The 23,337-nt window shown below is 46.0% G+C and overlaps 2 protein-coding genes across 3 annotated transcripts; one reads left to right on the plus strand and one right to left on the minus strand.

Annotated features, from left to right (window-relative positions):
* Positions 1-1,511: 1,511 nt before the first annotated feature.
* LOC132805855 (keratin, type I cytoskeletal 18-like) lies at positions 1,512-4,404 on the minus strand. The gene is made up of 8 exons (XM_060821172.1): positions 3,933-4,404; positions 3,662-3,744; positions 3,262-3,418; positions 2,768-2,932; positions 2,503-2,628; positions 2,151-2,371; positions 2,002-2,024; positions 1,512-1,737 (listed from the first exon to the last, which is right to left on the minus strand). Exons 1-8 carry the CDS (start codon positions 4,302-4,304, stop codon positions 1,643-1,645), a joined length of 1,242 nt encoding a protein of 413 aa, XP_060677155.1. The 5' UTR covers positions 4,305-4,404; the 3' UTR covers positions 1,512-1,642.
* A 143-nt stretch (positions 4,405-4,547) lies between these two features.
* On the plus strand, positions 4,548-23,337 carry LOC132805688 (keratin, type II cytoskeletal 8-like). Of its 2 annotated transcripts, none has more exons than XM_060820872.1 (9): positions 4,548-4,987; positions 5,516-5,724; positions 13,872-13,932; positions 15,094-15,189; positions 15,620-15,784; positions 19,528-19,653; positions 19,812-20,032; positions 21,942-21,985; positions 22,997-23,337. In XM_060820872.1, exons 1-9 carry the CDS (start codon positions 4,718-4,720, stop codon positions 23,143-23,145), a joined length of 1,341 nt encoding a protein of 446 aa, XP_060676855.1. In that variant the 5' UTR covers positions 4,548-4,717; the 3' UTR covers positions 23,146-23,337. The 2 variants fall into 2 exon arrangements, with proteins under 2 accessions (XP_060676855.1, XP_060676856.1); XM_060820873.1 differs by having other exon boundaries at positions 23,000-23,337.

Consider the following 23,337-nt stretch of genomic DNA (forward strand, 5'->3'; position numbering starts at 1 on the left):
CAGCACTGGCTCAATCTTTAAACGCTCATGTCTTCCAATTCCACTGTGCTCGCTTCTTTCTTTTTGGAGAAGCCTCCTGCATTCTTCTGATTCCGGTCTCGAGTGCATCCCTGGTTTCCTTCATTCCGTTAGCGGCCATGTCATCAGCTGTCTAAACACTAGGTTTTGAGTTCCCTTCCGTCGACCTCTACCCTCTCTTCCTTGAAAATGCTTCATCAAATCTACCTCTTTGACCAAACATTTTGGAAGGATGTGATTGCACTGCAGAGATTTGCCAGGGCTGGAGCTTTTCAGCTATGAAGAGAGTCTGGATGGACTGGTGTTGTTTTGTTGGAGCAGAAAACACTGTGAAGCATGATGGCTCAGTGGTTAGTCCTGCAGCCTCACAGCACCAGGGACCCGGGTTTGATTCCAGCCTCGGGTGACCGTCTGTGTGGAGTTTGCACATTCTCCTCGTGTCTGCATGGGTTTCATCCGGATGCTCCGGTTTCCTCCCACAGTCCAAAGATGTGCAGGTTAGGTGAATGGGCCATGTTAAATTGCTCATAATGTTAGGTGCATTAGTCGGAGGGAAATGGGTCTGGGTGGGTTACTCTTCAGAGGGTCGGAGTGGACTTGTTGGGCCGAAGGGCCTGTTTCCACACTGTAGGGAATCTAAACTGGACAAAGTTCTGAGTGGCATAGAAAGATAGGGAAAACAATAGAGGGGTAAATAATCAGGGACATAGATTTAAGGTAAAGGGTAGAAAGTTTAGAGGGGATTTAAGGAAGATTTCTTTTCCATTCAGAGGGTGGTGGCACTCACTGCCTGAAAAGGTGGTAGAGGCAGAAACCATCCTGCCATTGAAGATGTATGGAAATGAACACCTGAAGTGCCAGAGCATAGAAGGCTATGGGTCAAGTGCTGGAAAAATGGGATTAAAGGTAAAGTCGCTGCTGTCCCTGAGGGCTGCTCTCTCATTAGAGAAATAAACCTGGTGGTGGTTGTTTAACCTGAGGGCCACCATGTCTCAGGCAAGGGCGAAAGGTTGAGAAGGCGAGTCTGCATCGCAAACCAGCTGTCCAGCCAACTGAGCCATGTCTCTGACGCTGGGATGGAAAGCGATTTCATGCGGGGCATAAGCACCACCAGACTGACAGGCCTGTTTACCAACAACATACATGGAAAATAAGAGGAGTAGACCATTCGGCCCTTTGAGCCTGCTCCACCATTCAGTAGGATCCCACCTGCACTCCATAACCATTGAGTCCCTGGTCTATCAAACATCCTTGTGCTATAAGAGGTCTGTGTCATTCTGTTGGGACTGAATCAAAATATGGAACATCACAGCACAGACAGAGAGGTCTGGATTTGGTCTACACACCCCATGGTTGGATAATTCTGATCAAGTCAATGGCTTAAGTAGTTTGTTACTGTGCATTGCACCTGACTATTTGCTGTTACGTCACAACTTATGTTTTGGCTGGGTTTGTCAACAATTACTGCTACCCTTTAAAAAGACAAGTCAAGATTCAAAGTCAAAGAGTATCTTTATTTTTGATAATATTCAACAAGCCAACAAACTCCAGACTATTACATTCCTCACTGAAACTACAAGTGATCTGTCATGACAACTGGAGGGCGGCTGTAGCTCGGTGCTTTTTAGTTAATGCGGACTGTCTCGTCAGAAATCACTTTGCCATCAACCAGTTTCTGAGTGGTGACGACAGTCTTCTTGATCGTTTGTGAGGTGGCACCTGGTCATGCAAAAGGAAAAGAATCAAATTGTGAGCAGGAATGTTTGCAGACAAGAAACTTAACATACAATAGATTTCCATCCTCGCTGGATGAATCGCACATCCTTGTAGCATTGGTCTGTTACCGCCCCACCATAGCTTTCAACAGAATGAGAAGCAGGGCAGACTTCCAGCTGTATGGAGCAGATGAAAACCTATCATGGGGTGTCTAACAGGCACACGATAAAATTACATGCACACATTTCCTGAATTAAATGGTCTTACCTGAGGTTGACTCAACAAGTGCACTGTAAGAATAAAAGAAAGAAAAAGGTGAGACAGAAATAAATCAGCTCAGAGCAATTACACATAGGTGTGGATTGTGGATGCACAACTGTAGCACAGTCATTACTTTTTCCACTGATGCTACTTACTTGATATCTTCTCCATCCAGCAGGCGTTTGTATGTTGCTATTTCAGCCTCGAGTTTCATCTTCACGTTCAAGAGGTTTTCATATTCTCGAACCTGGGCCTGCATATCACTCCGGATCTGAAACAGATCTCCCTCCAGTTTGGAAATCATGCCGTTCAGGCCCTGCAGCTCCATGTCATATCTCAGTTCTGTGTCTTTGAGAGTGCCTTCCAATGAGTTTTTCTCAAATGAAACAAAAAATACAGGCAGAAGTTTTAAAAAAGGGAACAGACATGATCCTTCAATGAGATCAGTTGGTATTGCATGCAGTGTGTGAGGTGAGGCTTTGGTTTGAGTTACAATGGAGTCCTTACCATGCTCAGGAGACTCTCCAGCTCAACATCCAGAGACTGTACCTGACGGTGCAGTTCAGTGACTTGTGCCTTTGAACCTCGCAGTTCTTCAGCATTGTGTTCAACTTCAATTTTGTAGCTATCTATCTGCAATAAGAAATGTAATTAAAACTTCCAGTTTTCACAAGCTCTTATATTTGGTCAAATTGCAATTCTGTTTACTTGGAGGGATCAATTGTTATCAGTGAAGCAAGATGTGGAACGGTGTGGGTTTTTTTGTCTTTACCTGGCTCTTGTACCAGTTCTCTGCATCATCCTTGTTTTTCTGCGCCACCTCCTCGTATTGCTTTCTGATCTCAGCAATGGTCTTAGCCAAATCTGGACCTTGAGGGGAGTCCACTTCAACCTGCACACTGGAGTCAGTGACCTGGGAGCGCAGAGCTTTAACTTCCTGTGGAAAGAAGAGACAATTTTCACTCCGTTCTTAAAACTGTTCTATGTCTAGAACTCAAACGTTTGGAGAGTCAAAAGGGGGACAAAACTTCATAGCTCATTTCAATAACTGAACACCATTCTATCTTATATTTTATTAGTTTACCTCTATTATTATTCTTCTCACTCGGAAATTACTTGTACACCAATAATCTGATTTCCCAATCATTTACTTCAATCTCCCTTCTTACAGGATCCTATTGACTTTTCAGCACTGGTGAATTCTACACCCACTCATCACGACCCCATAGCTCCTGGTCAACGAGGGACCATCTCGGTGGAACTTACATCATCGTGGTTCTTGCGAATGTAGATGAGCTCCTCCTTGAGGGACTCGATCTCACTCTCCAGTTGCAGGCGCCCAATGTTGGTGTCGTCAATGACTTTGCGCAGTCCGTTGATGTCGTTCTCCACAGACTGCCTGATGCTCAGCTCAGACTCCCACCTGTCCGGGGGGAGGAAAGACAAACAGGCCGCGTCAGAGGAGCTGGGGGTGGGGGCGGGGAGGGCGTGTGGGGAAGGTATTGCACATGTTGAGGTTCGCATGACAACAGCAGCCCACCCTCTGAGCCAGGTTCGAGTCCCAGCTGCTTGACACAATAATCTCTGAACTGGTTGATTAGAAACTATTACAGCGTTGACTAAACTTTGTGCGTTTATGAGAGAGAGAGAGAGAGAGAAAACTCACTTCACCCTGAAATCGTCAGCGGCCAGACGAGCATTATCAATCTGAAGTACCAAACGAGCATTTTCGATGGTCATATCATAGACCTGAAGGATCGAACAGAATAAATCGGTTAAAGTGTTGCGTTTATACATATAAATATTATAAATGAAGAGGTTGGCAGCCTCTGCCTCAGCTATTGTGTAACTCTTTCCTCTCCCCTCCCTCACTCCTTCCATCGTGCCCCGTGTGCTAGGGGAGCCCTTTAACCCCCTCCCCCCCAGCTAAACGTTACCTCTTTGCGGAGGTCACTCAGCGGCTTCTCGTAGATGCTCCAGTCCCGGACGCTGGCTTCCCTGGACTCCAAGTGCTCCTTGATCTGCAGCTCCAGCTTGGCGTTGGCCGTCTCCAAGCTGCGCACTTTCTCCAGGTAGCTGGCCAGCCGGTCGTTCAGGCTCTGCATGGCCTCCTTCTGGTTGCTGACCCCGCCGACACTGAAGTTGGCACCGGCGGCCATGCCCACAGGCCGGGCTATCGACACCCGGCTCACCGACATCCTGTGGCCGAAGCCGGAGATGCTGCTGGCACTGGACTGCAGGGGCATGGACCTCCGCAGGGACATGGAACCACTGTGGCTGGACAGCGAGGAATAATTTCGGAGACTCATCTCGGAGGGAGAGAGAAAGAGGGGCGGCGAGCTTTGAAAGTTGTGTTTGGAGCTGCACTTGTTGCAGTGAGTACCTGGAGGCGAATCAATAACCAACTCACAGCAAGTACTGACACTTTATACCTTCCGGCTATCGCCGATTGGCCTGAGGTAGCGTCCAATTACCATGGTAATCCCTTTCAGACAGTGTTTCTGGCCAATGAGAGCGCCAGGAATTTGCCTATATACCGTCCAACGCCGGCTAACGGGAGCACACTTGCCTCCAGGGCAAACATCAGAAAGGGGTTTCTGACACTGGCCTTTTTGTTTTGCTACCCTCTTTCGAGCTTCCCCTCTCTTGCCGTTCATCCAAACTTTCTCTTGACTTTTTTTTACCCCGATCTTGTAACAAGGGAGAGCCAATAGAGACCACTATGTCCGGCCGTAGTAGCTCGTTCCGTTCCCGCTCCCACTTCAGCAGCCAGTCGTACACCCCCGGCTCGTCCATGCAACGGGTCAGCATGGTCCGGAGTGGCCCGTTGCTGGGCATGAGCGCCCAGCGACTGGGCAACGTACCCAGCCTGGTCAAAATACCCGCCGAGAACCCCCGCTTCGAGGGCGGCCAGGCCTTCCAGGAGCTCCGTATGCGCGAGAAGGAACAGATCAAAGGGCTGAATAACCAGTTCGCCTCTTTCATTGACAAGGTAAAGTCAGAAATCGTTTTTATATTAAAAAAAACAGTTCGAATCAAATCATTGAATATTTAACATTAATACGAAGCGTGCTTAAACTGTGACAAAATGCTGGACTCTGAAATCCAACACATTTTCAAAGCCTTAAACTAATCGATGCTTTTCAAAACTAGGATAACGTTGGCATAAACTTGTAACAGTGGAAAAGCAAATAGCCTCCGGGCGATTGCACCTGTAATAATGTGAGGCGTCTTCTTTCAGAGTGACGCCCTGTTGAATTTGAAAGTGGCGGAAAAAAAATGGGCCACCGTTATGAAGCACTTTTTGCTATTTAATTCCACTGCTGCCTTTGACCCCCACGTAACCCTGGAATGAAGACAGGTGCATTTAAACAAAAATAAAACAAATTGTGGATGTTGAAAATCTGAAACGTAAACAGAAATTGCTGGAGAAACTCGCGATGCTGAGTTTCTCCAGCAATTTCTGCATTGTATTTTATTGAAGAGTCAAGCAGTATGCATGACCTTATTTTTTTTCAAGGTGCGGTCACTGGAGCACCGCAACAAGCAGTTGGAAATGCACTGGAAACTGCTGCATGAGAAAGGTGTGCGTAGCTCCAACATTGACAGCCTCTTCCAAGTTTACTCCAACAACCTCAAGCAGCAGATCGACTCCCTAGCCCAGGAAAAGCTTCGCCTGCAATCCGAACTGGAAGGCATGCAGGGAATGGTGGAAGATTACAAGACCAAGTAAGTGTTAACAATTGCTGGCTGTTTACGTTTAGGAAGGGGGGAAGAGTGAAATTCAGATTTTAGTTGGATTAGAATAAACTTCCAAATTCAGAGGACACCCCCATCGATCCTCACAATGACCCTTCACTTTGAGTTTGTCGGTTTCCTTTTGAAATGTTTGACCTTTTGTGACAGTGCCGTTCAGGGCCTATCGCCCCCAGTTTGCGTTTGATCCTATTTAATTGATTTAGTTGGGGAAAAAAAAGTAGATTTCTGCATGACTTGTAAAGAAGGAGAGAGAAACAGAAATTTCACCTTGGACATTATGCAAATTGTGAAGCGCAATGTCAGTTATAAACATGAAGTTCCTGGACCTGTTGTTTAAGCAGAGCTGCTAGCCCATTGGTTTAATTTTAACTTGTTATAAAATCGGGACAAGTGAATTGCTCACGCACCTTCACATGATCTCTGGGTTATTTCAAGGCATTTGTGTGGACTGGCCACGAATCTATCAGAGAAAGGGCAGCCGAAGTGTGAATTGAATCGAATTAAGTTTGTCACACGTACTCGCATGAGTGCAGTGAAAATTTTCCAAGTCACCACTTATGGCGCCATCTTAGATACCAAGATATCTAGTTACAGAATCTTAGTTACAAAACATGATCTCAGGGCTGGTATAACTACTTCATTTATTGTCATTGTCATGGAGAATTTCCTTAGAGGGCTCTTCCAAGCAGTTGCTGAAAAATTGGTGCCAATCCCACTGGGCCAGGGGATAGCCAGGACTTGTGCTAAAGTTTCAGCAGCTCTGGGTGACGTATTCACATTTTGTGAGCTCCATTCACAGGAGACTCTCAGAAAATTCCCAACAGCTGAAACCAAGGAGGTGCTTGGATTCAACCCAAAGATACTCGAAGTAAATGCGAGCTTCGGTTTTACCAGTATCTGTGCCCAGTGGTCTTGATCGCCAAACCAATGGCATGTGCTGGCCACCTTCCTTTTGGCAAAAGGTGCAGATGGGCGATGAATTTTTCTTCAGGCAGGGAGCTGTTGGGTTTCTGGATTGTGCTATCTGCACAAGAGCAGGTTTCAACGTTTTTTTTCAAAAGGTGAATGGGATGTTTCCTTAAAAGGGTGGGATGGGAAAAGAGTAGAGAAGTGGGCACTAATTAGAAAACTTTTTCAAAGAACCAGTATAGGTGCAATTGGCTGAATGCCCTCCTTCTGTTCTGTAAGAGTCAATGATTCTATACAGCAGTATGAGAAATAGGGCTCATCAAACTGCCTTATGCAGCTGAAGAGGGGGCAGGTTTGCAAGGCAGGGTCGCGCCAGCATGTTGGGTTCAATTCCCGCTACTCCGATGGGTTTTCCTCCTCAACCTCTCCCCTCGCCTGAGGCGTGGTTACCCTCAGGTTAAATCACCACCAGTTGCCTCTGTCCAATAAGAGAGTAACTCTCCAATCTAATAGAGCCAGTGACTTTACCTTTAATAAATGATAGCATGACTTCATTCACAGGGCCACACGGTGACTCAGTGGTTAGCACTGCTGCCCCACAGTGCCAGGGACCCAGGTTCGATCCAGTATGTTTGCTTTGAGAATCCCTACAATGTGGAAACAGGCCCTTCGATACAAGTCCACACCGACAGTCCGAAGAGCAACCCACCAGACCCCTTCCCCTACCCTATATTTACCCCTGACTAATGCACCCAGCCTATGTATCCCTGAACACTATGGGCAATCTAGCACCGTCAATTCACCTAACCTGCATATCTTTGGATTGGAAACTGGAGCACCCAGAGGAAACCCATGTGGACACAGGGAGAACGCCACACACAAGGCAGTCGCCCGAGGCTGGAATCGAACCCAGGTCCCTGGCACTGTGAGGCAGCAGTGTTAACCACTGATCTATTCTCCCTGTGTCTGCAAGGGTCCCAGTTTCCTTCCATAGTCTAAAAATATGCAGGTTCGGTGGGTTGGCCATGGTGAACATAGTGTTCCAGGGATGGGGTGGGTCTTGGTGGGAATTTTTTGGAAGGGTGGTGTGCACTTGATGGGCAGAATGGTTTGCTTTCACATTGTTGGGATTCTATGATTCAGTTTCTAAGCAGCTTGGCTGAGGAATTCTTTTTGAGCTGAAGACTTGGACAATATTCTTTGAACAGTAAGCTCAAGCGATTTAGCCTATTTTTTTTTTCAAAAAAAATCTATTATTTCAGAACGTCTGTACGAAACCAGATTAAACTAATCTTAGATTCTCATTTACGGGGAGTGAATGGAGCTGAAGTCCAGAGAAACTGCAAATAGAATATTGAGAACATGACATGAGTTAGATATTGTCCTGAAAGATATTGGAGCACCATCGCTGCCAACAGCCTGCTGAGTCCACAATGCATTGTTTCTGTTAAGCTGTGTGTCCAGACAGCAATGTAACAGCTTACAAGGAACTATACAGGCAACAAAAGGTAGAAAGGTCCCACAGAGGGAAAGGATCCGCTGTACACAGCAACTAAATTTTAAAGGGACCATTTATGTGAATCCCAAGCCTGACAGCTCTGGTGGGTGAGCATTGGAATGGTCTCTGTTAAAACGGAGTTAAAATCTCGAGGAAGTGCCCTCTAGTGTTGTGGACCATGGGTATGGGTAGTAGGCTCTGGACTGCCCTGATGAATGGAGACCAGGTATGTGGTTGGACAGGCTCCTTAGTCTTCTTCGCAGCCCAGCTAGAAGGCAAGCCTTCAGAAATTGAAAAGGCAGCAGGAAATCACCTCTGCCATGTTTCCCTAGGAAGTAACTCCGGAATGTCATGTGGGATACCTGAATTAGCACAGGCCACAGTGTAGAACACCACGGATAGGCAGATCCGCTAACAGCATTGTTACCAAATGATAGCGAGCTCCTATCACAGCCTCAGATTCCCAAAACACCTCCCAGCCACTTTGGAAGTCCAGTCATAGAATCCCAACAGTATGGGAGCAGATTGTTCAGCACGTTGAGTCCACACTCCCCCTCCAAAGGGCACATCTTTGGACTGTGGGAGGAAACCAGAGCACCCAGAGAATACCCACACAGACACAGGGAGAATGTGCAAACTCCACACAGACAGTCACCTGAGGCAGGAATTGAACCCGGGACCCTGACACTGTCAGGCAGCAGTGCTAACCACTGTGCCACCGTGCCGTTTAACCTGAGGGCCACCACACCTCAGATGAGGGGAGAGGTTGAGAAGGAGTGTCCTTCCTGGTTACGTCAGCCAGTGCAGGAACTGACTCTACACAATTGGTGTCACTGACCAGCCAACCGAGCTAACTGACATCCAGTCTCCGTATGCACACCTGCCTCAGTATTGGCTGCAGCTATTTGACTGAATTACTGTGTAAATGTAATGGGTGAGTTGTTGGGATCTCAAGGCTCAGTGGTAGTGTCCCTACCTCTGGACCAGAGAGTTTGGGTTCAAGTTTTACCTGCCCAGGTGGTGAGACATGACCTATCCCACCGGGGAGAGCAGCTGTTACTGAGGGGTGAGGTGTGAGCTGTGTCACTGTTCAGTCAGTAAGTTCTACCATAAGGAAAGGGTGCTTTAAGACTGAATTCACCCACGAGCTTGGATTAGAGTTAAGATCTGGGTCACCTGAGATTGGAATTGTTCCCCTCAATAGGATGTTACGCACAAAGCTGTTTACTTATGTTAGCCCCAGTTACAGACATCAAGTAGATTAGTTCTCCCTGGAAGCAGACAGGTTAATGGGTTTTGCATGAAATGTTCTTTGTTGTTTTATAACAATGATCTTCAGGGAGGGTCCTCTGCACTTTTCGCTGCAATTCATGGTTGTAAGAACATCAGGTCACATGCTCATATGCTTGCTTGCCTTTTCCTCTTCAGTTGATTGAACACCCTCCCAATATATTGAGGGGGAAAGAACACAGGAGGTAGGGTAATGTCATCTTTCCTTCCTCATGTTTGCTGAAATGAAACAAAGTCCCTCATTCTGAAGGGCAAGGGCCACTGATGCCTGAGGTTCTAGTGCTTGCACCATCACCACTGGAAATTCACTGCTGCTGTTGTTGTTGGCCGTGTCTTGGAATAATGCTGAGCGTAGGGCTTTTTTTTAACCTGGGCCTGAAGTGATAAAGGATGACCATCCCCAAGGTCTCAAACGATGCTGCTACTTTACTGCATTTTAAACACTCCCGTCTAAAGCAACTGAAAGCTGAATTCTAACTGTTAGCAAGACAGCACTGGCCTGAACATGTTTAGATTAGATTCCCTACAACGTGGAAACAGGCTCTTCAGCCCACACCGACCCTCCGAAGAGTAACCCATCCAGACCCATTTTCCCCTCTGACTAATGCACCTAACACTATGGGCAATTTAGCATGGCCAATTCACCTAGCCTGCACATCTTTTGCCTGTGGGAGGAAACCCCCGCAGACACGGGGAGAATATGCAAACTCCACACAGTCATCCGAGGCTGGATTCAAACCTGGGACCCTGGTGCTGTGAGGCAGCAGTGCTGACCACTGAGCCACCGTGCCACTCTGTTGTCTAGGCACTTGCTGCCAAACTTTCACTGGCACTCTGGCTGGCTCTATCTTTGATAGGGGCCAAGCTGGGCATCTGAAATGCCAGTGTGTTTCAAGTGGGAAGCCATTTGTGATAGACAAGTCAGTGTCGCCTGGCATGTATTGACGCTGATTGTAACATTTTGAGGTGGAAACAGAGCACATGTGGCACCAGCTTTGTTCCTTTGTACCAGGTATGGAGGCACTGAACCAGTGCTCCTCAAAGGGAGAGGGAAGTGACCAAAAGCTTTGTCAAAAAGTATGAGATTAAAACAAAATATCAAAGAAAGAGAGAGTGAGAGAGAGAGAGCTCTCTCTGAGAATGAGTGAAAACAAGCTTAAAGTTTAACTTAAAGGTAGGAACTAGAGTCCTAGAGATGTACAGCATGGAAACAGACCCTTCAGTCCAACTCATCCACACTGACCAGATATCCGAAATTAATCTAGTTCCCTTTGCCAGCACTTGGCCCATATCCCTCCAAACCCTTCTTAACAATTGGCTTCCCTCCTGCCCTGAAGACACTGACTGAGGTTGAGAAATTGGGCATAAACCGAAACGATAAGTGTCAGCAGTCTACCTGTGGCACATTGCTACCTCTTCATCGTAATTGAGACTCCTCCTGTACTCAGTGGGCATTCATGCACATCTGCTTCCTGTCGTGATCAATCGGGGTGGGGGGAGGGGAACATGGGGAATGTTCAAAGTGTCGCCAGATGGGAAACTAAGATAGGCCAGCAGGCACAATGGGGGACAGAGCTTCCTGCCAGTATGAGTTATGCCAAGGTTACCTGATTTGGCACAGCCCACTGGTTTTTAGATTAGATTAGATTACTTACAGTGTGGAAACAGGCCCTTCGGCCCAACAAGTCCACACCGACCCGCTGAAGCGCAACTCACCCATACCCCTACATTTACCCCTTACCTAACACTACGGGCAATTTAGCATGGCCAAGTGTGAAGGTAGGAGCTGGACCACATGGCTGCCAATGGAAATAGTGAATGTAACGTGTCCTATTTCTTATCTAGATGGCCTAACTGTGTTCGAGTGAATGAAGGAAGTTACATAAAGCTCCTTTGGAATTCGAGAACTGGCAGAATGCTTTACTTTTAGAGGCAAATGCTGCCACTGAAAAGCACATAGCAGGCTCTCAGAAAGACCATGTGATGTGGGATCAGTTTGCTGATGATGGTTGGGTGGTAAGTCTTGGTCAGGATTCAGGGGAGAGCCTGCTGCTGTACTTCAGTTAGTGCAATGCGCTATTTTACATCCACCTGAGATATCAGACAGAGCCTCAGGTTTGAAGTCTCATCCGAATGATTGGCATCTCTGACAGTGCAGCACCCCTGAGTGCCGCAACGGAGTGCTAGCCTGGAGCCGGAGTCTGTGGTGTGGAACTTGAGCTGACTATCTTCTTCCTCAGAGGATAAGCTGTAGCTGATACATCACCAAACAAGTCTCAAAGCCACATGTGAGGTTTAATTTGCCTTTGCCCTGGATTAGTTGACCCCAATCACATTGAACTGAACAACTGCATTAAGACTGCGCACCAAGGAATTTTACATGAGTATGTTAAACTCTACTTGGATAGCAGAATTCAAAAGTCCCAAGATGCACAAACAATTACCAAAATGCTTGTGTAATAAAGCACCAGTGAATGGACCTTGTAATGGATGGCTCATGGTTTGGAGTTTAGTATCACTTGGCTGTTGTGATGTCATCTACACAGCTTTCTGAACATTGTAAACTCCAAAATCCAAAGACCAGGTGAGTCCGAACTGGCAATATTCATTTATTATTAACTAGCCCTAACAAATGCTGATGTAAAGGCACGGACCGACAGGACTTGACTGATTAAAATACTATTTGTTCTTGTCTGGAGAGGCAGTATAGGGTGAAAGATCGCAGGCTGCAGAAGCTCCGTTGATATTCCAGAACGATAGCGATAGATTTTCAGACTCTGAGGGAGAGAGTGGGGCAAGTGGATGCGAGGTCGAAGGTCAGCCGTGATCTTTTTGAATGGTGGAATGGGTTCGAGAGGCCCAAATGGACTATTCCTTATGGAATTAGTTTCAGCTGCAATTACACAAGGGCAGAAAGCATCAAATGTCCCTCTGGCACATCACCCAAGTGGCCATGTGAGTTCAGCCAGTGGGTGCTGGCTGGCCACTCAGCTGCAAGTGGACATCCCTTTGACAGTTTTTGTCCTGCAGTGATCAGGAGGCAGAGATCAGGGGCAGGATCTGTGATCTACTTTGTTATTCCCTCTTTTCCCTTACCCTGAGATGGTGAAGACAACGGCTAAACCTCTCGAGTCTAGGGGAGATTAGGCAGTTCAGCAGAAATCTGGGATTGAATCTTGGGACCTTCCTGGTGAGTGTAGCTCACTTCGTCCCCTGATGGTGCTGTCGGGGAACTGGCATTCAAAGTTTAAAAACAAATTCTTTGACCATTGCGAATAAGCAGAGTGCAAAAAGTTTGAAGTTAAACTACTTACAAGAGTTTATATCCGCATAATGTTTTAAACCGAATAAAATGTTTCAAGGTGCTTGAAAGGAATGTTATAAAACTATCGAATAAGAAGCCAAAGAAGGAGATCTAAGCTCAGATGAGCAAAAGCGGTCAAGTTGAAGGGATGTCTTAAAAGGGGAAAGTCAGGTAGAGAGCCTTAGAGGGAGAATTCCAGAACCTGGGAGCCAGGCAGTTGAAGGCACAGTGTTGAAACAGTTAAGATTAGGAGCTTGCTCTAGAGGCCAGAATTCGAGATTATAGAGCTGGAGGAGATTAGAGAGATGGGAAAGGGACAAGGCCATGGAGGGATTTAAAAGCAAAGATGATCGTTTTAAGACTGGATGCCAGTGCAGGTTTGGGGTGACAGGTGATTGGGACTTGGGGCATTTACAATTTACAGCATTCCTGATCAGTTGCACATAACTTTGTTACCAGTGGCATCGTATTTTAAGAAAGTGTGGAATGCCAGGTAGATAGGAAAATGCAAGCATAAAATCCATTTGTATCCTGAAGTGTATGAAAAATTTAACATTTTGTGGGGAATGACTTGATGCCTTGTTAGAGTTAGCCATGTCATCTCCAAATCCGTTCCTTGGGTTCCTGTCAGTTTGATGATACTAACAATGACTTGCCTTTAATATAATGTGCGACGGCCCATCATGACCAGACAGTTCTACACTGCAAACCTCCTGTGGAAAGGAAATGTGAAGGGCTACAGCTCAAATGGAAGGTGCCGGTGAAGTTTGACTGGGTCTGACCCACATTGGCTTGGTTTTAAAGCCCTGACATTGGGCAGAGAGTGCTAGAAATCTGTTAACTGTATATTTATTGAGCAATACTCTGCCTGAGTGTGCAACGGAGGCAGATTCAATCTGGGCTTTCAAAAGAGAAAGGGCTAATTACTCAAACAGAATGTGTTCAGGGCGATGGGGCAAGGGCCCGGGAGTGAAAGGGGGATAAACTGTGCTGTTCCTGCAGAGCGCAATGGGCCAGATGGCCACCTGCTGTGACCATTCTATGGCTCAACAGTAATTCTACAGACAGCTCATCTCAACAGCTATTGATGATAATGTGTTTCTCTCTCTTCCCAAGGTATGAAGACGAAATCAATTTGCGTACAGAAAGGGAGAATGAATTTGTCATGATCAAGAAGGTGGGTTCAAGCTAAATGCCAATACAAACCATCTCTGCAAAGATGGGCTCCCCCCCCCCTGCGAAACATGTCTATAGGGCGCTTGGAAGAGATTTTCAGGGTGACAGGATATATATTACCAGCAGCCAGGCAGGTAACTTGGAGTGTGAACCTTTTGTACTGAACCCCCCCCCCCCCCCCCATCCATTTCTAAGGTGGGCAGATTTTCCTGGCATCACCTATGCCCATGTCACAAATGCCTCCTCAGATGTGGGTGAAGAGGGGTGTTTAAATAAGGTTCCAATCATGATGTGGCATCAGAGTTCATTGCCCATTCATATGTGGGCGGCACGGTGGCACAGTGGTTAGCACTGCTGCCTCACAGCGCCTGTAGACCCGGGTTCAATTCCCGACTCAGGCGACTGACTGTGTGGAGTTTGCACGTTCTCCCCGTGTCTGCGTGGGTTTCCTCCGGGTGCTCCGGTTTCCTCCCACAGTCCAAAGATGTGCGGGTCAGGTGAATTGGCCAAGCTAAATTGCCCGTAGTGTTAGGTAAGGGGTAAATGTAGGGGTATGGGTGGGTTGCGCTTCGGCGGGTCGGTGTGGACTTGTTGGGCCGAAGGGCCTGTTTCCACACTGTAAGTCTAATCTAATCTAATATGTCGGATATAGCTTGCACTTCATTGGAGCACGTTTATCCAGCACTGCTAGGAGTTGGGAGCTGTGGTAACTGCTTCTATAGGCACAGCAGACACATGAATGGAGAGAGAGAGATGGAGGTTTCCAGTTTGAGTCAAAGTCTCTGCTGTGTGAGCAATGGAGAGCTGATTCGGTCCATTATTCGGCGGGCAATCCGCATCTAAATGAAGAAGTTGCTCAAACATTGACTGAGGTCAAGTCTGGAGCTATAGAATGAGCACCCATCCTGAATCACCACACCTATGTCACTGAAGAAAATCAAGGCACACATCTATTAAGAACAAACTGGTCTTCAATTAGGGACTGGTCTTCAATTCGAACAAACAGCTTTGAGAGTAGTGAGGTGACAATTGAATGATGGGAGCGCGGAGTAATTAAGACTGTTCAAAATCTTCTCCAACCCCCTTCCTTTCTACACAATAATTCAATGTAAAACTCTGGGGTTTTTTGAGCTAGTCTCTTTGTTTTTGAATTGTCTCGCAGGATGTCGATGAAAGTTATCTCAACAAGGTGGAACTGGAGGCTAAACTGGAGAGCCTTACTGATGAAATCAATTTCCTGAAGGATATATTTGACGAGGTAAAGAACAAGTTATTTTGTGGATGGCATGGATGTAGTTCAGACTGGCGCTGACTGCACAGGGTATGATCCCCATTCCAGCTGAGGTGGATTCCGGAACTTGCTGAACCCTAACCATGGCTGAGATCATGGCGCTGTGGGCAGAGGATTCAAGACAAAGGAGTTCAGAAACCCAGAAGGGGATTAGGCTGTGTGAAGACCTCCTGTGTAATGTGGAGTGTTTGCTGTCATTTCTCGAGTCGGCATCCGAATAACACTCCCAACAAAAGTGACCTTTCTAACCATATTTTCCGATTAACACTGTTGACACAACCTTCACCTGGGTGTACAATACAAATACGATCTGTCTTTCTGTTTTTTGTTGAAACAAGAGTTGGAACTGTTAATTGGGACTTGCGTTTAACAATGCCCATCTTTCTTTCCTGCCCAGGAGATCCATGATCTGCAGGCCCAGATCAAGAACACTGCTGTTACTCTGGAGGTTGACACGAGCCGTAAACTGGACCTCTCCAGTATCCTCAATGATGTCCGCTCTCAATATGAAGGAATGGTGGTTAAAATGCGCCAAGATACTGTGGCCTCATGGGAAAGCAAGGTAATGCATGACAAACTCTGTTAAAGACTAGACATATTCATTTTTAAGACAGCAGGCAGCAGCACTGGCACAAGTGGATAGCCTTCTAACATACTGTGACTGAGAAAGAGACAATACTACTCTTTGCAGCTTGCGCGATGAATAATATGGGGAGAGTCTCCTGCAGACACACTTGTGTTTTTTGTTGCTGTCTCATGGTGGAATTTCGGCCAAGCACCCCAGCCTATTCAATCTTTGCTGATGTTTTCAGTTTATGATAATTATAATGAAGATTAATGTAATAAGCCAGCAGGGGTCCTGACTCTACCCACCGCATCTTGCCTTGCAACACAGCGTCTATCATCGGATGTGGTTTTGCAATTGCACACCATTTGCTGGAAAATCTCAAGTGCTTGAAGAATTACACTGACAGCCAAAGGTTCATTAATGTCCTACAGGGAAAGAAACTGCCGTCCTTCCATGGTCTGGCCTACATGTGCTGCAGGTCTGGAGTCAATGTGGTTGACTCTTAACTGTCCTCTGGGCAGTTAGGGATGGGCAGTATAAGAAGGATATGGTGAAACTTGAAAGGGTTCAAGAAAGATTTACAAGGATCTTGCCAGGGTTGGAGGGTTTGAGCTACAGGGAGAGGCTGAACAGGCTGGGGCTGTTTTCCCTAGTGCGTCGGAGGCTGAGGGGTGACCTTATAGAGGTTTGTAAAATCATGAGGGGCATGGATAGGATAAATAGAGCGTCTTTTCCCTGGGGTGGGAGAGTCCAGAACTAGAGGGCATAGATTTAGGGTGAGAGGGGAAAGATATAAAAGGGACCTAAGGGGCAACTTTGTCACACAGAGGGTGGTACGTTATGGAATGAGCTGCCAGAGGAAGTGGTGGAGGCTGGTACAATTGCAACATTTAAAAGGCATCTGGATGGGTATATGATTAGGAAGGTTTGGAGGGATATGGGCCAAGTGCTGGCACATGGGATTGGATTAGGTTAGAATGTCTGGTCAGCATGGACAGGTTTGACCAAGTGTCTGTTTCCATGCTGCTCTAAATGCTGGCCTTACCAGTGACGCCCACATCCCATGAGTGAATAAAGAAGAAAAAAATTACGATTGCCATTCGGGCTCACAAAGTGGCCCACTAGTGTGTACTGGAAACTACACACATTAATACACAAGGCCCTGCCTTTGCAGACATAGAGAACATGTACATATACAATGCTTGTTTCGACTCAACAAAATAGGTGATGCCCTGGTTCATTACTCAGGGCATATCCCTGACTAATTCGACTCGGCATGCCTGGTTCAAAACGTCAAACAGACTCTGGCTGTTAACTGTTAATCAGTATTAATGGGTGCATTCTCCATGGCAATGCCTCTATCACTCATCAATGAATAGGCACTCCTCCCTCATTCAGTAAGACTGCTGCTTTTACCCAGGATTGATATTCTTGCAAATTGTCCTGATGAGTGTAAGACAAAAAGCTTCAACAAAATATGCCTTTTTTCAAAAATCAAGTCAAACAGGGAATCAGTTTAGCTCAGTTGGCTGGATTGTTGGTTTACAGAGCAGTGTGACACCAACAGCATGGGTTCAATTCCCATCACTAGTTTGAGGTTACCACGAAGGACTCTCCTTCTCAACCTCTTCCCTTGCCTGAGGTCTGGTGGCCCTCGGGTTAAATCATGACCAGTCACTTCTCTCTCTAATGAGGGAGCAGCTCCTATGGTCTGGTAGAACTGTGGTGACACAACAACATAGAGTCATACAGCATGGAAACAGACCCTTCAGCCCAAGCATAATCCCTGACTAAGCTAGTCCAACCTGCCTGCTCCTGGTCCATATCCCTCCAAACCTGTTTTATTCATGTACTTACCCAACTACCTTCCAAATGTTGTAATTGTACCCATGTTCTGGACCAGGCCAGCCCTCCCCTGAAAACATTTCAAGAAAGTAGCCCAGACCTTAACTTTGCTGGTTGCTTTAAGCAGGGCTAATGTGGATCTTCCAGGAGGGATGCAGCTGGTCAGACCACTCCATTTTAAATAAAACAGAATTTATTTACAAGATTACTGAACAAAAGAGAACAGAATATGGAATAATGTAACCTTTCTGAAAACCCAACAAATTATCCCAACTTAATGATGCTGTTCCAGATTCCTGCAACAATCCCCATAAACACTCCTTGGCAAAAAGGTAAAATCAAACACAGGGTCTGACAGGAGAGAGAGAGAGAGAGAGAGAGATGGCAGTATGGAACACCCTCTTCCATGGAGCTGTGTCTTGGATTAGTAGAACAGCCAGAAATCCAAAAACCAAATCAATCCAGAGGAAAGCTGAGCTGGGAGAGCTGGCCACTCCCCTTTCATTGTACGTGTTTTATTTTAAACTTACTGCCTCAGGCAAAAGGCTTTTATCTGTTAGCTAACTGGCCCTAAAACCTTTCAAACCCAGACTTTTTGGAATCGCTGCTTTTACGACCTCACTGAAAACAAAAGCCAAGGACAATGTAACCTTGTTAAAGGAGCAGCTTTTTCACACCCACGTCCACCACTTCCTCAGGAAGCTCATTTCACACATGAGCCCCGTTCTGTGTAAAAACTTTGCCCCCTCATGCCTTTTTTAAATCTCTCACCTCTCACCTTAACAATGTGTCCCCTCGTCTTGAAATGCTGGGGAAAAGACACCAACCATTAACTCTATCTATACCCCTCTTGATTTTATAAACTTCTATCCTCATTCTCCTATGCTCCAGTGAAAAAGGTCCCAGTCTATAACTCAAACCTTCCAACATCCTGGTAAATCTCTTGTGAACCCTCTCCAGGTTAATAATATCCTTCCTGTAACAGGGCGACCAGAACTGGACACAATATTCCAGAAGAGGCCTCACCAATGTCCTGTACAACCTCCACATAATGTCCTAACGCCTATGCTCAATGGTCTGAACAATGAAGGCAAGAGACAAACGCCTTCTTTACTGCCCTATCTATATGTGACGCAAACCTCAAAGCGTTATGTATCTGCACCCCGAGGTCCCTCTGTTCTACAACATTACCCAAGGCCCAACCATTAATTGTATAAGCCCTATCCACTGTTTGTTGTACCAAACTGCAATGCCTGGTAAATCTCCAAATTGAACTCCATCTGCCATTTCTCAGCCCCATTGACCCATTTGATCAAGATCCCTTTGTCATCTTAGAAAGCCTCCTTCACTATCTACTAACTTTCAGTTTGTAAGTTACCTCCCACAACCTGAACTCTGTGCTTTCCTCCATTTTATTGTCCTCTGACATTCCAAAAGCAAAACCTTTGATTTCCCTTGCCTTTTTTTTCGTGTGTGGAAGCAACCCTTATGACCTCCTGCTCTATTGTCCATGGCCATTCAATAAAGAACGTAATTAAGGAAATCGTTAGGATAAATGAAAAGGAAAGGCATGTTTGTAATTTGAAGCAGCACAGATAATGCAGATCCATCATAACCAACAAAGAACAAAATATGATGATGTTTAGATGCAGACCCTCCATCACAACTGTTAGCTCATTGACCACCTTTAGATGTTTCCCTCATTAACCTGTTTAGAGATGTTGTTGTACACACCTGGAGCAGGTGAGACCTGAACTCAGGTCTCCCGTCTAGCAGAAGGGACACTACCGTTGTACCGCCAGAACTCCTTACCGACCACCTTTTATTGTTGCTTTGGAACGCAATTAAAGAATAATTATGAATGTTATGTTAATAATGCTTCTTCATTTTAGTTCAGCGACATGAAGAAAAATTCTGGAAAGCATGCAGACGATCTCCGCATAATGAAGACTGAGATTTCAGACATGCAAAGACAAGTTGGGCGACTTAATTCTGAAATCCAGGCTCTGAACAAACAAGTAAGATTGCTTTGCAGAGAATTAAAAGTCCTGTGTCCGCTGTATTTTTGGTTTGACGGGAATGTTCCCCCCCCCACATTATGTGCAACGCATCCTATCAATCTACTGTAAGTTGGGGTCTGGCTCACTTAGTACTGACAGTTTGTCATGTGTTACAGAAAGAGCAGCTAGAGGCAGCCATTGTCGAAGCAGAGGGCCGTGGAGAGCTGGCCCTTTCAGAAGCTAAGAAGAGGATCACTGAATTGCACGAAGCCATAGAGAAGGCTAATAAGGAGATGATCTGCCAGGTACGAGAGTACCAGGACCTGATGAACACTAAGCTTGCCCTGGACATCGAAATTGCCACTTACAAAAAATTGCTGGAAGGCGAAGAGAACAGGTTAGTGCTCTGAGTACCTCTTTATCTGGTTGCGTTGACTAAGTTTGGCACTTCTCTAGAAGGCTATGTTCTGGGATACACAAAAGATGGATCCTGTTTAAGAGTACTGCATAATATGACCCTTGGACTGGGTAGAGAGAGAGAGAAAGGGAGCAAGAGAGATATATCTGTTGGGCTTCCAGTGTAGGTCGAATGGAACCCAGCAGAAAGCAGCCGAGGTTCGAGTTGCATTGGGTTCCTGCCGTTTCCAATACGGCCTCAGCAGCCTTGTCAGGGACAGGACTTCCGCCTACCTCACACAAGCCAAACGACACCACAGAGCATAGAACATCCCAGCGCAGTACAGGCCCTTCGGCCCTCGCTGTTTTGCTGACCTGTAGAACCAACCTGAGGCCCATCTAACCTACACTATCCCATTTTCATCCATATGTTTATCCAATGCCCATTTATATGCCCTTAAAGTTGGCACGTCTACTCCTGTTGCAGGCAGGGAATTCCACGCTTTTACTGCACTCTGAGTAAAGAAACTATCTCTGACAATTGTCCTATATCTGTCACCCCTCAATTTAAAGCTATGCCCCCTCTCGCTAGCCATCACCATCTGAGGAAAAAGGCTCTCATTGTCCACCTTATCTAACCCTCTGATTATCTTGTGTGCCTCTATTAAGTCACCTCTTAGCCGCCTTCTCTCTAACGAAAACAGCCTCAAGTCCTTCAGCCTTTCCTCGAACACCCTTTCCTCCATATCAGGCAACATCCTAGTAAATCTCCTCTGAACATCCTTCCAATAATGTGGCAACCAGAACTGTATGTAATACTCCAAGTGCAGCTACACCAGAGCTTTGTACAGTATAGCCAACAACATGGTAGCTCTCAGAAGGCAGAACCAATGCTAGTGCCAGTCGATGCCAAGAGATCCCACTCCTCTGGCTCAGTTGGGACCCAGCATTGGGCTGAAGATGCTTATCTTGAATAAAACAAGACGCTGTCGACTCTGGTTGGCTGTGGGGGTGAGGGGAGAGGGGATCCACCAGGAAGAAGGAAGACCTCTGGATGCTAAAGCTGTGAGGAAGGAGGTTCCCATCTATAGCACATTGACAGGCTTGACACCACCAAATCCCCTTGGACTGTATACCTGACTGGGAGTGTGTATTGCGAACATCCAGTGTGTTGGAACTGGACTGGGGTATCTTGGAGTGGGACATGGTGTACAGAGATAAGCTTATTTCAATTATATTTCCTGAAATTTGCAACTTAAAATGTTTTGTCCTCGGACTGTATGCCTAACATGGAAAATATATTGTAAATATGAAGCATTTTGAAATAGAATGGAGAGAGGTTGAATTTAATAGTAACTTCTGTAGTTTTCAAGTGACAGCATTTTGAAATGTGTTTTTTTTTACTTTATTCAAAAAACTTTGTCTAATTTTGGAACAAAATAATGGGGAAAATTCTTTTTTGGGCCAGTCTCTGGTTGAAGATCTTGTCGGTAAGAATGCTGAGCAGCCTTCTCCTTCTAATTCTTCGGATTGCACGGAGCAAGTGGGCGCACTATATGTTCGTCATGGCACGTACCTGCCAGCCCATTACAAATTTGATGCTGGTACCCCGACCTTCAAATGATTCGGAGTTTGATGCCACTCACGTCAGTGGTTGAGCACTTGGCAGGAAGAGCACTGAGGCATTGCCCCTTCACCCACACCAGGAGTGCATTGGTCACTGCTGTTCTGGCAGAGTTAAGACACACTAAGGGAATTTCCCACCTCGGAGTTTAAAGCTTTTCAAAGTGCAGTTGAATCCACTGGCAACAGGATTAGAGGGATGTGAGCTTTCTCCTACCTTTAAGCCAGCCTTGGGTGTTCCTGTGTGTTCATTCCAGTAACAGTTATTCTTTTGTCTCTGATTTCAGGCTGTCAACCCCAGTGAATGTCACCTATCATCATTCAGTCAAAAGTAAGAGAACTGCTAAGTTATTTTTATTACCAAAATCTAATCACTTTGAGCAGAGCAAGATCCATTTTGCCGTGCATGGCAGTCAGTGTGAAGAGCTGTGAGCAGGATGGGTTAAGTTGTTATCTGCTTAGTGGTGGGTGGCAAGAGGTATCGGTGCTGCAAGCAGAGAGAGTTTGAGGGGGGAGAGTGCAAAACCATTGATTAGTGACTCCCAAATTTGTATACAGTGCTCAAGTTCAGAAACAGTGGATAATTTTATATTGAAGTCATACCAAATCCACTCAACATTTCCTGCCAAACAGATAATTGCAGATCAAAGATAAAATTAAAACACCGACGTAGACACAAATACACATAGTAACACACATGTGCGCACGCACGCGCGCGCACACACACACACACACACCGACACAGACATGGATATAGATACACAGACATAGTAACACACATTTACATGCACACACAGACATAGTAACACACATAGATGCATACACACAGACACATATACACGCAGACAAGCATACACACACACACACTCTCACACACGGACAGAGACAGACTAGCATACACACACATAGTAACACACACAGTAACACACAGACATACACACAGTAACACACAGACATACACACACACACACGCACAAACAGTAACACACACACACACACTCTTCCCCCCCCCCCCCCCCCCCCCCCCCCCATTGAGCCAGAGAGCTTGGTCCAATCGACACACCCTGTCCTCCAGCCCTCCTCAAATCCCACAGCAAAAGGCCTTCTTTGTAGATACTGCCAGGGCTCACAAACAAAGATTGGTCAGGTGTGGGATGGAATCTCTCAAATCTGATGGACCACACAAAAAGTCACAATCTATGTCGCCCAACCCTTAGCAACACTGCAGACATCTGCAACCGCAGGAACTGCGGAGAGGCTCAGTGTAATGAATGGGTGGCTTAGGCAAGCTATGTTTTCAGTGCCATTGTTTGCTCATGTGTTTAAATCCATCCCCATCCAGCAGGTTATGGACATCCACATCTCCAGCTCGAGAGCTTGAACCGTGGTGGGCTGGAAACAAGTGGAGTGAGCAAATCCCTCATTGTCAAGACCATCGAAACCAAGGATGGAAGAACACTCTCTGAGTCCCCCTTTTATCCAAGAAAGTGAAAGCTTTGTGTTTTAGAGAAAGATATGTCTTAACATTTCAATCATTTTCAATTTCTTGAATTTCAACTTTTCTTGGTTAAAATGTATCTTAAGTCATCATCAAATGTCCTTTAAAGGACCTTGAGAATAAGGAAGAATGAAGGATTTTGTACCATTCATGGTATCAAACATGAAATAAAATTTGACGAAACA

The sequence above is a fragment of the Hemiscyllium ocellatum genome, chromosome X (assembly GCF_020745735.1).
Source record: "Hemiscyllium ocellatum isolate sHemOce1 chromosome X, sHemOce1.pat.X.cur, whole genome shotgun sequence".
In the NCBI taxonomy this organism is placed as follows: Eukaryota; Metazoa; Chordata; class Chondrichthyes; order Orectolobiformes; family Hemiscylliidae; genus Hemiscyllium; species Hemiscyllium ocellatum.

What these genes read in the sequence shown, in the direction of transcription:
- LOC132805855 (XM_060821172.1), bottom strand. Translation starts at nt 4,304, where the DNA reads ATGAGTCTCCGAAATTATTCCTCGCTGTCCAGCCACAGTGGTTCCATG. An exon ending in TGAGTGACCTCCGCAAAGAG is followed by an intron (nt 3,745 to 3,932) that starts GTAACGTTTAGC and finishes TCGATCCTTCAG; the next exon opens with GTCTATGATATGACCATCGA. An exon ending in TGGAGAGTCTCCTGAGCATG is followed by an intron (nt 2,372 to 2,502) that starts GTAAGGACTCCA and finishes GTTTCATTTGAG; the next exon opens with AAAAACTCATTGGAAGGCAC.
- LOC132805688 (XM_060820872.1), top strand. Translation starts at nt 4,718, where the DNA reads ATGTCCGGCCGTAGTAGCTCGTTCCGTTCCCGCTCCCACTTCAGCAGC. An exon ending in TGAAGGATATATTTGACGAG is followed by an intron (nt 15,190 to 15,619) that starts GTAAAGAACAAG and finishes TTTCCTGCCCAG; the next exon opens with GAGATCCATGATCTGCAGGC. An exon ending in TGGCCTCATGGGAAAGCAAG is followed by an intron (nt 15,785 to 19,527) that starts GTAATGCATGAC and finishes TCTTCATTTTAG; the next exon opens with TTCAGCGACATGAAGAAAAA.